The sequence below is a fragment of the Aptenodytes patagonicus genome, chromosome 7 (genome assembly GCF_965638725.1).
Source record: "Aptenodytes patagonicus chromosome 7, bAptPat1.pri.cur, whole genome shotgun sequence".
Classification (NCBI taxonomy): domain Eukaryota; kingdom Metazoa; phylum Chordata; class Aves; order Sphenisciformes; family Spheniscidae; genus Aptenodytes; species Aptenodytes patagonicus.
Genome location: NC_134955.1, coordinates 62,201,266 through 62,215,543, shown reverse-complemented (window position 1 = coordinate 62,215,543; position 14,278 = coordinate 62,201,266). Strand labels below are relative to the sequence as shown.

The 14,278-nt window shown below is 41.9% G+C and overlaps 1 protein-coding gene across 1 annotated transcript in view; it reads right to left on the bottom strand.

Moving 5' to 3' along the window:
• ASPG (asparaginase) overlaps positions 1 to 14,278 on the bottom strand; it is a 51,273-nt gene that overhangs the window by 30,554 nt on the left and 6,441 nt on the right. The window contains exons 3-6 of the mRNA XM_076345553.1: positions 7,407 to 7,518; positions 4,498 to 4,623; positions 2,965 to 3,048; positions 1,764 to 1,890 (exon numbers count right to left, since the gene is read on the bottom strand). Of these exons, the coding sequence (XP_076201668.1) occupies positions 1,764 to 1,890; positions 2,965 to 3,048; positions 4,498 to 4,623; positions 7,407 to 7,518 (449 nt within the window). The remainder of the gene's footprint in view (positions 1 to 1,763; positions 1,891 to 2,964; positions 3,049 to 4,497; positions 4,624 to 7,406; positions 7,519 to 14,278) is intronic.

Genomic DNA, 14,278 nt, shown 5'->3' with positions numbered 1-14,278 from the left:
AAAAGTTAAAAGATGCTAGATTTGTTTGATTTGTTTTTAAAAGCCCCAGGTGGTTTCTTGTCTCCACGAAAGCTTCATACGAGGATTGTACAAGCAAACTCCAGGGAGACAGCAATGTTTCAAACAATTACTTTGGACAAAATAAAGCAGCACTAGTAGATTGCCCATACTATAAACTATGTTTTTTCAAAATGAAACAATCCTTCAATACTGACACCGTCATCTTGGATAAATGATGCTACCCTAACTGGGTAATCAACTGAAACAAATAAAAATAGAGCCTATCACACCATCAGTTTTTAAAACAGAAATCCCCACTGATCTCAATGGGGCATTCTACTGAAAAGATAATGGGACCCAATATGGGCCAAGGGAAGTACTTAATAACTTTCTCATTTTTCTACTATAGACAAGGAATCACAAAACAGTTCATTCAAATCCAAGAGAGAAATAGCATGCAATTTGCAGCTTGATTTCATTATTGATCAGTCAGTAAACGGAATTTATTTATTCCCTATTTCATGCAGTTCATAAAAACCCAAGAAAGAAGATTCTCCCCAATTTACTGCAACAATCAACTGACAGCATTTCTGTTGATTTCAGATACACCGTATTTGACACGGCACAGTAATACAACAGTGGCAGACTCTCTACCTGAGAGATGTCTTACAGACCACTACAGTATTTCACAGGCTTCCTCAGTTTGTATCTGGCTGCTACAAACACAGCACTTTGATCCTGAAACTTTGTTAAGTAACTCCCACTCATTAGGTGGAAGGGATAAGTTTATTCTTCCAAATTGCAGAATGTCTCTCTCTCTAGTAGTAGAAACCATTCAGAATGGCACGCTGCATGGCACAGGGCTAGAGCTCCTCCTGCCACTAACAGCACCTAGCAAAGGAATTCAAGAACCCCCTCCTATTTCCTATTTTTGGAAATAATGAAGATTGTCACCAAGTCCTATTCCTTTTTAATATACCTAACCTATCCAAAAGCAGCTCGCATAACTTGTTATATTTTTTTAAATTGTCCTTTATTCTTTTTTTGGCAACTCCTCATTTGGCTAGACTCCAAATGTGTCTCTCTTCTCCCCTCTCCAAAGAAAGGGTGCCATTTATCCAAGAACAGACATCAGCATGTTAATGACTTTGCAAATGGGTAATGAAATCTTCATGCAGTTTTTCCTCTCCTTAAAAAACAGACACACAGAAATTATAGGGAGTCTGAGTAAGTTTGGGGAAGAAAAACTTCACACAGATCATATTCTAGGTCTGCTGTTTTCAATGTGCTTGCAGTTCAGACAGGTCCTAAATATCCAGTAAAATATCTTACACAATGACACGCATCAAACACAGAATCTGTTGGAGCTGCAAGTACTCTGCAATGACTCTTTTGCCCGATTTCAGAGCCCAGCATGATCATTAACAAGATTAAACTCTTTGTTCTTTCAGTCCTCCCTCCTTCATTTTTATCTTCAGAGCAAGCATTTTCATGACACAGGGGCAACGTTCCCTCTAGTTAGTCTGAATCTTTAGTCAAAGTCACATCTATATTCAATAGATAACTGCAGTTGAGTCACAAATTCTCAGTCTTACTAATATTTAAACAGTTTCAGAGCAGATAAAGTGGAGTCAAGCTACAGGGCTTTCAAAGATATTTGAGTTTAAAAACAGCATTTCAACTACATAGCCACAGATTCTTTTCAGCTAGAGTTCTATTGCATGTAGCATAAATTACAAGGCTTAAGAGATGATGTTGCTTACTTGTAATATCAACCTCAGCATTTGCAAGTGGAGGCAGGTTAGGTGAGGAAAAGGCATTGAAACTCCCAGCATCCACCTTAGTCACCCTATTTCCCCTGTACAGTTTATTATAAAAATACAGGCACACCTGCAAGACAAGTAAAGAAACAGGTCTATGAATAAGCCAGTAATTAAAAGATTCAGTAGATAAATACTGTAGTCTGTCCTTTATAAAGTGTTTTCTAAATCTTTAAAGCAACTCAGAGGCTAGTAGATGTTTACAACTCTTACCCTTTCCAAAAGAGTTGGCACATCTGTCACATTGGTTTAAGAATTTAAGAACAAAACAAGTTAAGAGCTAACTAGTTTTGTAATCCTCTCATGAGGCATAGTCTAGGAGACAGCAAATTTGCCTGAGTCCACTTCAGAGATAGAGGAAAGAAATAGTGTGGACTTCTTAAGAAGTTCATCAGTTATATCTAGATTCAGAGTCCAAAACCTTAACAAAAGGCCTAGGGAAAATGAGGATAACTTTCAAAAGAGTTACCACACATAAATAATTAGGTTCCTTCTCAAGTCCCTTAAAGTTTGTCAATTGGAATTTGAAGAAAAAGAGATACCTCAACATCATTATTAGTTATGAAGATCTTGGCCAGTCAGCTATCGCTGTTGTTTTACAAAAACTGGCTTTGGGAGCATGGCAGAAGTGAAATGAGGTGTAACCTGACCAGTTCTCTCTGATTTTTGGGCTGTGCAGCACCGACATCTTTAAAGGCAGGGTGCTGAGACCGTGGAGGTACTTCCATGTCCATTAGGTATATCATCCTCAACACTTCAGTCTTCAGGAACTAGAGCTAGAAGACACTTCTACCAGTTCTAGAGCAACTTCAGAACTTCAAAGTAAATTTCAGTTAAAAAAAATTACTTACAAGTGTTTTAGATCCCACATATTTGCAAGGGAACTTCTGATTTCAAGTCTGCTGCAAGCTACATTTCAGACTTGATAGTCTTTATAGAATGTATATGGGCAAAACGGGATATGGCTCCTGAGAAAACGGCATGTGCTTTGCCATGCAAGTGCCTGTTACCTCAGCGGAATCCATTTATCTTCCTGTTTAAGTGCAATTTCTTACTGCCTGCCGGATATTTTGAGTATGTAAGTATGTGACCTGGCTAGAGGGAAAAAAGCAGCTTCTGAGACAGTCTTCACAGGCAAACAGACCTCAGGAATCACGAACTGCCCGGCAAAAAGCAGTGCCCCCAGAAGGTTGGCTCGGCCATCATTCTGCAACTCGTATATGGGCACCTGAAGAGCAGAGACTGAAATTACACCCTGTCCCTTATGTAAAGCCTAGCAGAAAAAGAGTCCAACTTATGCAATACAAATACATGAATAATTTATGTAAACAATGATTTATGACAAATAAAGTTTCCTTCTTCATCCAAACTATTTTAGACTGCAACAGATGGCAGGGTTTCCCTCTGTGCTTAACAGACTTTTATAATTTAAGTGCTTAAAAGCTAATATAGAGATTATTCTAGTGTGATTAAGCAGATTAAAAGACTGATTCAGGAAAAATATAAAAAATAGAAAGCAGGCATAGTTAAAGTGACTGAGCATGGGAGAAGTGATTGTACAGAGGAAAAGCAAAAGCCCCAGATCATACAGAACTGCCACTATGGGCTTCACAACAGCTCTCTTGCACCATCTTTCCTCATAGTATAGAAAAACTGAGCCAGCAGGTTATTACTGACAGAAAAAGACAAGATTAAAAACTGAGTGATGACTTCCATGCCTTTTCAGATTGCCTCTTTATTAACAGAGAGTCAGAGCTCCTTTCAGCAACGAAAAAAAAATCACATGCTCCATTGCTAGATCATATGTCAGGCAGATCTCCAAGCAATAAAGCCAAAAAGAAAGTAAAACCTTGAATATGAGGTACCACAACTAGACTGCCCCATGTCAAGACAGTAAGTGGGAGCCTACTCCTTCCTAGACTTTTGTATTTTGACTTCAAATAGACCACATGTGAAAGGGAAGTTATGAGATGGGAGAGGGGAATTTTACAGTGCCATGTTTCATCTCTCCTTTGTCATTAGAGCTGTATTTTACGCTCAAGCAAGCTATTCTAGTAAGACAACCCCTCCCCCTCAGACTATATGCAAAGGGCTGATCTCCAGCTAAGAGAATGAAAATTAATAAATGTAGCCTTTAGAGGAAAAGAAACAGACCATGTTAGATGCTTTGTGGAACAGAAATGATCAAAAATGCATCTAACACTTAGAGATTATTAAAAAAATGATAAAGAATGCAACAATGAGTAACATAAGACAGGATAACAACTGATGAAGTAAAAAGTAATAAGCTTCAGGGCTTTAAAAGAAAAAAAGACAGCTAACAACCAGCAGCCACCTGAGGCTGGAAAGATGCTTCTCTTATAAACCGATTAATACACAATGGCCAATGACAGGCTCTTATATCTTTCTCTGAAGCATCTGGCACCAGCCGTAATGAACTACTGGTCTGATTTGGTACAGAGTTGTAAAGTCATTAATGATAAAATTTTGGGGCAGATCCTCAGCTGGTGAGCCCGCCAGTTCTCACTAATTTCAATCAGCACTGTGACCATTCACCCTGGCCAGAGGCCCGCCCTGCACTACTAAACTATACACTGATAATCAGGATACTACCTAGTTTTGCATATAAAAATAAAAAATGAGGCTTCTGACTTCAACTTCAAATTAAATCCATTACCTGAGATCCTGTCAGAACAACAGTTTTACCCAGGTTCTCACACATGAAGGATAAGGCTGAAGCTGTATAGGCCATGGTATCAGTGCCGTGAAGGATCACAAAACCATCATACTTTTCATAGTGCTCCTGGAGATGGAGAGACAGTTTTCATATTGTTAGAGCAATGCACTGGCATCAGCAAGTGAGGTACATATTGCATGACTTTCACTGATGCGAGCCACAGCATAATACTTTAAAGGGTACTACACGCATAATTCTTCCTAAAGTTATCCTGTTTTCAGTTTAAATACAATTAAGGGTTAATAGGACACCAAGCACTAGAGCCAGTAATTCTAATTATGGAACAGTCAAAGAGATTCTTCTATGTATACATATTAATGCAGCATTTTTAAACCAGAAGACTGCTAATTAAGAAAAGCTTAGCAATGGCTTTAAACAGGAATGTTAACATATGCAAATTAGTCTTATAGTCTGATTTCTTGTTGCCGCTTTTACTTTAGGGATTACACCATTTACAGGAACAGATTAGGCAAACCAAGGCTATCATAACATATAGAAAAAACAGTCCATCTAATCCGAGTGGCAGACAGGCAAATTGCCAGTGTAAGATTGCCCTCTTCTGTTGAAAAGTCGTCCTTTCTGTAGCAGTATGTGACTCCTGCAGCAGAACGCAGTGAAGAGGCTTCGTGTTGTTCGTTAATGTACATATGCTTGCTGGTTTTTGAGAAGTCCCTTAGACTATCAGGCATGTACAGATGCAAAAAGGAATTTATAACTTTATAACTACAAACAGTTCCACACAGGAGTTTTTTTAATGCAAAGCCATGAATTGCACAGCTCATCCTGTTGAAATAAAGTCATCTGCTGGCTTTTGGAGGAAAAATGAATTGGTTCCTCTATTTTAAGAGTGATGCACATAGTAAACACTGTAGTGAGAGACACTGATGTCTCTGATGCAATTTGGTAACATGGAAAGGACTACATAGAAGTCTAAGCAGATATATGAAGTGCCAGCATGGGGAAAAAAGGGGAGTTTGCCATAGAATTAAATGAGATTTCTTTTTAATTACACTTCTTAAGTTACAGTAGGCACACACGCTTGGCATCTTCTGACAATAAGGTCACCTCCAAACTCACCTGCAGATTTCTACTTGTCCTTTTGCTATTTCTTCACTGATACTCATGCCTACATGTTGCTACCTACTGGAAATGTCAGGGGATTTCTGCTTATCTCTAACAAGTTAGCCAGCAGAACAACAGCCAGTGTTGCAAGATCTTTCTGCAGGCCAAACTACAGCATGACGCAAAAAGCATGCTGTAGTTATTCACCAATGCAGTAACAAGGTAAGTAAGTTTCAAGAAAAGCTGAGATCACAGAAATAGCCACTTGTCCTCTCTAACTCAGTCAGTACGCTCACTAATATTTTCAGCCTTATGAACCTTATTAGATGCGAAAGAACATAGCTTGGTTTAAGCTTCATAACATAAGAGATCAGGCTGGCAACTAAGGAGATACCCCACAGAAACATCTTAGAATGTTTCAGTCTGGAAAGTCATCAGCACATTACAGCTGTGCCAAGTACGCGTCCAAGATGAACACAAAGTGGCAGTGTCTATACATAAGCCAGACAGTTGAAGAAGTTTTTTTTCCCCTTCTCAGCGCTTTTCACTTAGATTACATGTACTGGATACTTGTATATACAGACAAGCTGCATTCTGTGTACAAAAAAGAAACACTTTTTTTTGTAGTAAAACTAATATGCCATTAAGGCAGAAAGGTAAATTCTCTCCTGTTCAGCATGGGATTGCCGCCTTCTACTCTTGGCCCTGGGCTTTTCCCAGCTGCACCCCTGCTCCATCCTAGAGGCTCTCCACCTATAAACCGTCTCCCTCTTTTCTCTGCCCTAGCAAGATGCATTCCATAGGAGGAGCATCATCCCTAGTTTGGTGGTTTCAGGATTAGAGGACCTAAAGGTGAAAGACTGTTACCTGAATCTTCAGCATCATTCCCTGCATTATTACACTGTTCGCATGCATTGCTACAGCTTGGTCGAAGAAGGAAATTTACACTACAAAGCCCACTATCGCAGAGCGAGCAGGAGTGGAAGAGCAGTATCTTATTAGGCCCACGGTTATTTATTTCTAACAGCTATGTATGAATTCCTGGTGTGAAGTATTTGAAATGTTTCGCATTTCTGCTTTCTTAAAAGCACACAGCTAAGTTCAGACACGGGGACAGGAGCAGAGAAATACTGATTTTTTAATCTAGAGAAATATGTAGTGAATTTATCTATATATGCAGAAATATCTAGGGCTTTAAACATTTCCCAGTATGGGAAACCTAACCATGATAGCATTTTTTCTACTGGCTGCAAAGCCAAAGCTAGTCAAGCCCGTCTGTGCGCCAAGTAAGAAAGGCATAAAGACATGAAATTATTTTCTACGTCAATGACCAACTATTAAGCTATTTGAACACTCAAATGATGTGTAACTAAGCAACCTGCAGCTAAGTCACCTACACCTAAGGATTTTATTCAACATTTTTGGACAGTGAATTTAAGTCAAAGTTTTAGACCATATCAACCTACATATTACATACCTTATTCAGTCATAGCTGCAATTTTCCTATTTATTTTCTTGTACAGAATTATGACATGGCTTATCATTGGAAGAACCATATAACTTTAATGAGTTTGCAACATTTTCAAAAGAAAAAAAAAATTCGGCAAGCCTTGCAAGCACAGTACTTGTTACTTTGTAAGTAACTAAGCAAGGTACGTAACATTTGCATTTTAAATAAACATATATATACATATAGCACTACTGAATTGTTTTATCTTGCCAAGTATACTAGATATACCACTCATTTGTTTAAGCAACAAATGAATTCTTATCCTACACCATAGTACCTCAAGTTTCTTTGCAATTTTGGCCCAGTCCGCTGGCGTCATGTTGGAAGAATCAAGCAGCGGTGAGAGCTCCAGGATTGTGTAAATAATTCTTTTCTTTTGCTTAGACACACTACAAAGAAAGAGAATTGGAAAAAAAAAAATTCTTAGAGCTAATATCAGCTCATCACTTCTGATTTTTTCTCTAAATCAGTATTTTCACCCTTTTCCTCCCCATCCCCCAAGTCTATGGCAAAAAAAATGGTCTTAAATTTGGAACATTAAGTTCCAAGTTTAGAAGTTCATGGCTTGATGTGGTTTAAAGCACAAATCCCTAAATTTAATTTAATAATAAATATAATTTGGGAGGTTGAGAGGGGCTGGCAAAACTAAAGACAGAAAAGAAAAACCCAGACTTACTTTGTTTCAGTTTGGAATTGACTTCTAACAAAAGTCGATATGAAGCCTTAAGATTTAAAAATGCTTCATAAGCTATTGAGAGGAATCTATAAAGCTCCCAAGGTTTGTAGGGGGTCAACAGAAGAGCTGCAACAACTTTTTGATCTTGTGATAAATATAAATAGATACCCTATAAATAGACACTCTTTCCTGACACAAAGGGTATCTTCTCTTAAGAGTCTTAAGACTGGGATTCATTTTTGTGGCCTTTAGAAGATCCACTCAGTTTCTCTGACCTCAGATTTCAGAAAAAACTCTCTTGGTTAGTTAAGATCTTCAAATAAACTGTTGCCTTTGCTAGTAATAGACTAACTTTGTAAAACCGCAGTCCTAGCCTATTAGAATCATAGAATAGTTTGGGTTGGAAGGGACCTCTAAAGGTCATCTAGTCCAACCCCCCTGCCGTGGGCAGGGACATCTTCAACTACATCAGGTTGCTCAGAGCCCCGTCCAACCTGACCTGGAATGTTTCCAGGGATGGCGCATCCACCACCCCTCTGGGCAACCTGTGCCAGTGTCTCACCACCCTCAGCGTCAAAAATTTCTTCCTTATATCTAGTCTAAATCTACACCCCTTTAGTTTAAAGCCATTCCCCCTTGTCCTGTCACAACAGGCCCTGCTAAAAAGTTTGCCGCCATCTTTTTTATAAGCCCCCTTTAAGTACTGATACAAGACCTGCAAGAAGGTCTCCCCAAAGCCTTCTCTTCTCTAGGCTGAACAACCCCAACTCTCTCAGCCTTTCTTCATAGGAGAGGTGTTCCATCCCCCTGATCATTTTTGTGGCCCTCTTCTGGACCCGCTCCAACAGGTCCGTGTCTTTCTTATGCTGAGGGCTCCAGAGCTGGACGCAGGACTCCAGGTGGGGTCTCCCCAGAGCAGAGTAGAGGGGCAGAATCACCTCCCTCCACCTGCTGGCCACGCTGCTTTGGATGCAGCCCAGGATACGATTGGCCTTCTGGGCTGCGAGCGCACATTGCTGGCTCCTGTCCAGCTTTTCATCCACCAGTACCCCCAAGTCCTTCTCGGCAGGGCTGCTCTCAATCCCTTCATCCCCCAGCCTGTATTGATACCGGGGGTTGCCCCGACCCAGGGGCAGGACCTTGCACTTGGCCTTGTTAAACCTCATGAGATTCACACAGGCCCACTTCTTGAGCTTGTCCAGGTCCCTCTGGATGGCATCCCGTCCCTCTGGCGTGTCGACCGCACCACTCGGCTTGGTGTCATCTGCAAACTTGCTGAGGGTGCACTCGACCCCACTGTCTATGTCACTGATGAAGATATTAAACAGTACCGGTCCCAATATGGACCCCTGCGGGACACCACTCGTCACCAATCTCCATCTGGACATTGAGCTGTTGACCACTACCCTCTGGATGTGACCATCTAAGCAATTCTTCACCCACCGGACAGTCCACCCATCAAATCCATACCTCTCTGGTTTAGAGAGAAGGCTGTTGTGGGGGACCGTGTCAAAGGCCTTACAGAGGTCCAGATAGACGACATCTGTAGCCCTTCCCGTGCCCACTGTTGTAGTCACTCCATCATAGAAGGCCACTAGGTTGGTCAGGAGGGACTTGCCCTTGGTGAAACCATGCTGACTGTCTCGAATCACCTCCCTGTCCTCCATGCGCCTTAGCATAGCTTCCAGGAGGATCTGTTCCATGATCTTCCCAGGCACAGAGCTGAGACTGACTGGCCTGTAGTTCCCCGGGTCTTCCTTTTTTCCCTTTTTAAAAATGGGGGTTATGTTTCCCCTTTTCCAGTCAGTGGGAACTTCACCGGACTGCCACGACTTCTCAAATACGATGGATAGTGGCTTAGCAACTTCATCCGCCAGTTCCTTCAGGACCCGCGGATGGATCTCATCGGGTCCCATGGACTTGTGCACCTTCAGGTGCCTTAGATGGTCTCAAACCTGATATGCTCCCACAGTGGGTGGCTCTTCATTCTCCCAGTCCCTGCCTTTGCCTTCTGCGGCTTGGGCGGTGCGGCTCGAGCACTTTCCAGTGAAGACTGAGGCAAAAAAGTCATTGAGTACCTCCGCCTTGTCCATATCCCGGGTAACCAGGTTTCCCGTTTCGTTCCAGAGAGGGCCCACATTTTCCCTCATCTTCCTTTCATCCCCGACGTACCTATAGAATCTTTTCTTGTTGCCTTTGACGTCCCTGGCCAGATTTAATTCTGTCAGGGCTTTAGCTTTCCTAACCTGATCCCTGGCTGCTCGGACAATTTCTCTGTATTCCTCCCAGGCTACCTGTCCTTGCTTCCACCCTCTGTAGGCTTCCTTTTTGTGTTTGAGTTTGTCCAGGAGCTCCTTGTTCATCCATGCAGGCCTCCTGGCGTTTTTGCCTGACTTCCTCTTTGTTGGGATGCATCGCTCCTGAGCTTGAAGGAGGTGATCCTTGAATATTACCCAGCTTTCTTGGGCCCCTCTTCCCTCCAGGGCTTTGTCCCATGGCACTCTACCAAGCAGATCCCTGAAGAGGCCAAAGTCTGCTCTCCTGAAGCCCAGGGTAGTGAGCTTGCTGTGCGCCCTCCTCGGTGCCCTAAGGATCTGGAACTCCACCATTTCGTGGTCGCTGCAGCCCAGGCTGCCCTTGAGCTTCACATTCCCCACCAGCCCCTCCTTGTTGGTGAGAACAAGGTCCAGCAGAGCACCTCTCCTCGTTGGCTCCTCTACCAACTGGAGAAGGAAGTTACAATCAACGCATTCCAGGAACCTCTCGGATTGCTTATGCCCTGCCGTGTTGTTCCTCCAACAGATGTTGGGGTGGTTGAAGTCCCCCATGAGGACCAGGGCTTGTGAGTATGAGGCTGCTCCTGTCTGTCTATAGAGGGCCTCATCCGCTCGATCTTCCTGGTCGGGTGGCCTGTAGCAGACCCCCACCGTAATGTCACCTGTCCCTGCCTTCCCTTTGATTCTGACCCACAAGCTCTCGGTCGGCTCCTCATCCATCCCCAGGCAGAGCTCCATGCACTCCAGCTGGTCATTGACATAGAGGGCGACACCCCCTCCCCGTCTCCCCTGCCTGTCCTCCCTAAAGAGCCTGTATCCCTCCATCCCAACACTCCAATCCAGCCATCCCACCAGGTCTCCATGATGCCAATAAGGTCGTAGCCCTGCAGGCATGCGCACATCTCTAACTCCTCTTGTTTATTCCCCATGCTACATGCATTTGCACAGAGGCATTTAAGTTGGGCCCCCGATGAAGCTGTCTTACTGGCTGGAGTTCCTTTGTGCTGCTCTTCAGGCACTCTCCTGCTGACCTGTGATCCTTCTTCAGGCTCTGGGCATCTATTGCTGGCCCTGGCATCAAACTGGTAGGAGTGGGATGGATTGAGGTTCCCCTCCCCTGGCAGCTCTAGTTTAAAGCCCTCTTCTCCAGCTTGGCAAGCCTATGACCGAAGATGCTCTTCCCCTTCTCTGACAGATGGACCCCGTCAGCCCCCAGTAGACCAGGTTTCTCAAAGTGAGCCCCATGGTCTAAGTAGCCGAACCCCTGGTTGTGGCACCAGTCCCGTAACCATTTGTTGACTCGCCAGATTTGACTGGCCCTTTCAAACCCCTTCCCTTTGACTGGCAGGATTGATGACAAAACTACCTGCGCTCCCGAGTCCCTTACCGCTGCTCCCAGGGCTCTGTAGTCACCTGTTGTCACCTATACAAGTTTGTCACAAATTTGCTATATGGCACCAGCTGTCTCTTGTTATGATGTGGATTTTAAGCATGTGATAATAGCAAAGATCTTAAAATACTGGCATAGGTTGAAAACAGAGGCCTCAGAACTAGAAACAACTCACTGGCAATAAATTATTGGCCACTGAACAAGTGCAACCTTGACAGCCAGGAAAAGACTGCTCTAAGTACCATAAAAACAAGACAAAGCAACTATGCAAGGGAAAAAAACCTAAACCAAACCAAAAACAAACAGTCAAGCAATAGGATAAAGTACCTGTGGGGCTAAGGAATGTAACACTTTCAAACACCATGCAGTGTGTAGCCTGGCAGATGGAGACCAAAGATTAAGAAGTGTCTAGACACTCAAACATCTTATAAAAGGACACAATCCCAAATTTGGAGGGGACTTACCAAAGGCGATGATGGCTATGGAATCACAGTGGGATTGTCCTAGCTCTAAGCATACTGTCTGCTCTCCCTGCTTCCCAGGACCACGGGTGTCCCTTTCTCTACCTGCCTATCTCAAGAAATCTGACTCTTCAAAGACCTTTGATTTGCCAGCCAAATGGACTGCATACAGAGCATGTGTTTTACCCCACAAAATATGCCCATTTCTCCACACCAACTTTCTAACCCCTCAGAGTAAAGTCAACTGCATATAAATTCCACTTGGCTAGTTAAGATTTGGGGTAAAAAAAGAACCCTACTACCATTATTTTCTGCTACCTTTCTGAAGCTTGGCAGAGGATAGAATATCCACCATTTTCTCCCATTCTTACATTAGTTGGAATATGTTCCTATATAGCAACGCAGTGGCCAACAAGCAGCTAACAAAGAAGAACTGCTAGCGGGCCAGCTCTGCCCTTCCTACTTGCTCTTCCAGGCAGAGCCATCCAGGAGCATGTTTAACAGGATCATCTTCAGAGTGTTCTCAATGCTTTTCCACTGCCTGAGGATGATGGAAAGTTCCCTGCCAGCTGTAACTGTGATAGATACTTCAACATTTACACTGGAAGACAGTCAAAGGCTATAGAAAAGACTAGGATACTGCATGGATGCGTAAAAGTTCCCGAAATAAAGCGCTTAGAGCACAGAAAAGTTTATTACCTTCCCTCAGCATTTGCAATAGTGTTTCATTCCCACTTGCTATTCTTGTGTATATTTATAGCAGTATAAAATATGCAAAAACGAGTCAGTTGTCAATTCATCAGCTAATAAAATCTGCAGACCCACTCCCCTTATGAGGCCTGTGAGACAGTTGCATACAGCAGAGAGAGCATTTAAACAATGTCTAGTTTTCATTCATAACCAACTGACATACTGTACCTAAGAAGTTAGATTTCATATGAAAAATTGCCTTGTTGGATATCACATTTACACATGCTAAGAGTAACTTTGGAAGTCAGTTGAAAATGTGTGAAAAGCTAGCTCCCCTAAGGATGTGCTGTTTAAATAAAACACGACATACTGACACCAGAGACCAGCCTAGTCTACAACTTTTGATGCCTCTCTAAGAAGAGATCATATCGTTCATCTTACATCGAGGTTATCACACAGATAAACAAAGTTCACAAAATACTCCTATTTTTTCCCCTCAGAAACTCACAGTATTTCCCAACTGCCTAGTTAAAATATCACTCGGCTAGTACAAAAGAGAAAACGGCAAATTGCCATGACTAACCTCCAGAAACGGCACTCAGCAGTGCCAGAAAAACAAGACAAGATTGGTTTTTAAACCACAGTTTTTGATGTGAATGATTGTTTTAGGCTTTTCTGTTCTTCATGGAAAAGGTGTGCCAGGAGAAGTATACTTAGGACTCAAATGGGTATATTAGTGTAGTTTTGTTATCTTTCAAATCTCTGAAAGTGTTTAAAAATTATTCAGTTACAAGCACAATATCATAACAGAGCTCCATTTTTCTTAGTATAACCATCGTATTTAACATAAACTGTATGTTCACATCAATACTACTCCACCGGGAGTCCATTTCTTTTCCCTTTACTCCTTTTCCTGCCATCTGCCTTTTAAGTGGTTACTTTAAAAAGCTTTACACAGAGATCTCAATACAAAATAGAAAGAAATTAATAAACCTTACATTTTCTTTGTATGTCCTGATTTTCTCCTTAAAGATTAAAGAATATCCATTTTTACTCTTATAGCAAAACAGCTATAGTCCCATTTATTTTTGAATGACTGTGTAAAATCATCCTTTGTGCAAAGTTAACGTGTTTACAGGGGTACAGTCATTCATCACAGCTGGGGAATATCTCAAATTAGCATACTGCCCTCTAAATAAAACCTATAAGCTTATTAATCATTGCCCAACAGTTAAGAAGCATTGCAGATTAATTAAAGCCCATCGCTTATTATCATAATGTTGCATAAATTTGGGAAAGACAATCAGCTTTTAGGGTTTTTTAAAAACAGGCAGCCTGCAGAATCAAAGCACGAGCCTATTCACGGATGCATTAATTAGATGCTACTTTTTCAGACATACGCTGAAGATAATTCACACAAAGCTGTATATACAGTTTTCTTAGTTTCTATTGAATATTTGTATGTTTGCACAGGAGCAAATTAATATCCAAAACAAGAAAAAAATGCAGGACTAAGCTGCCCAGAATGGTTACTTGTTGCCTAATTTAAAAGTTATTTCTCAAGCAGTTGTAAGACACTTCATTGCAAATATATCAAAACAGACATGGTAGGCTTTCTCCTTTTAAGCCAATATAAGCATTTTTGCTAATCTCATA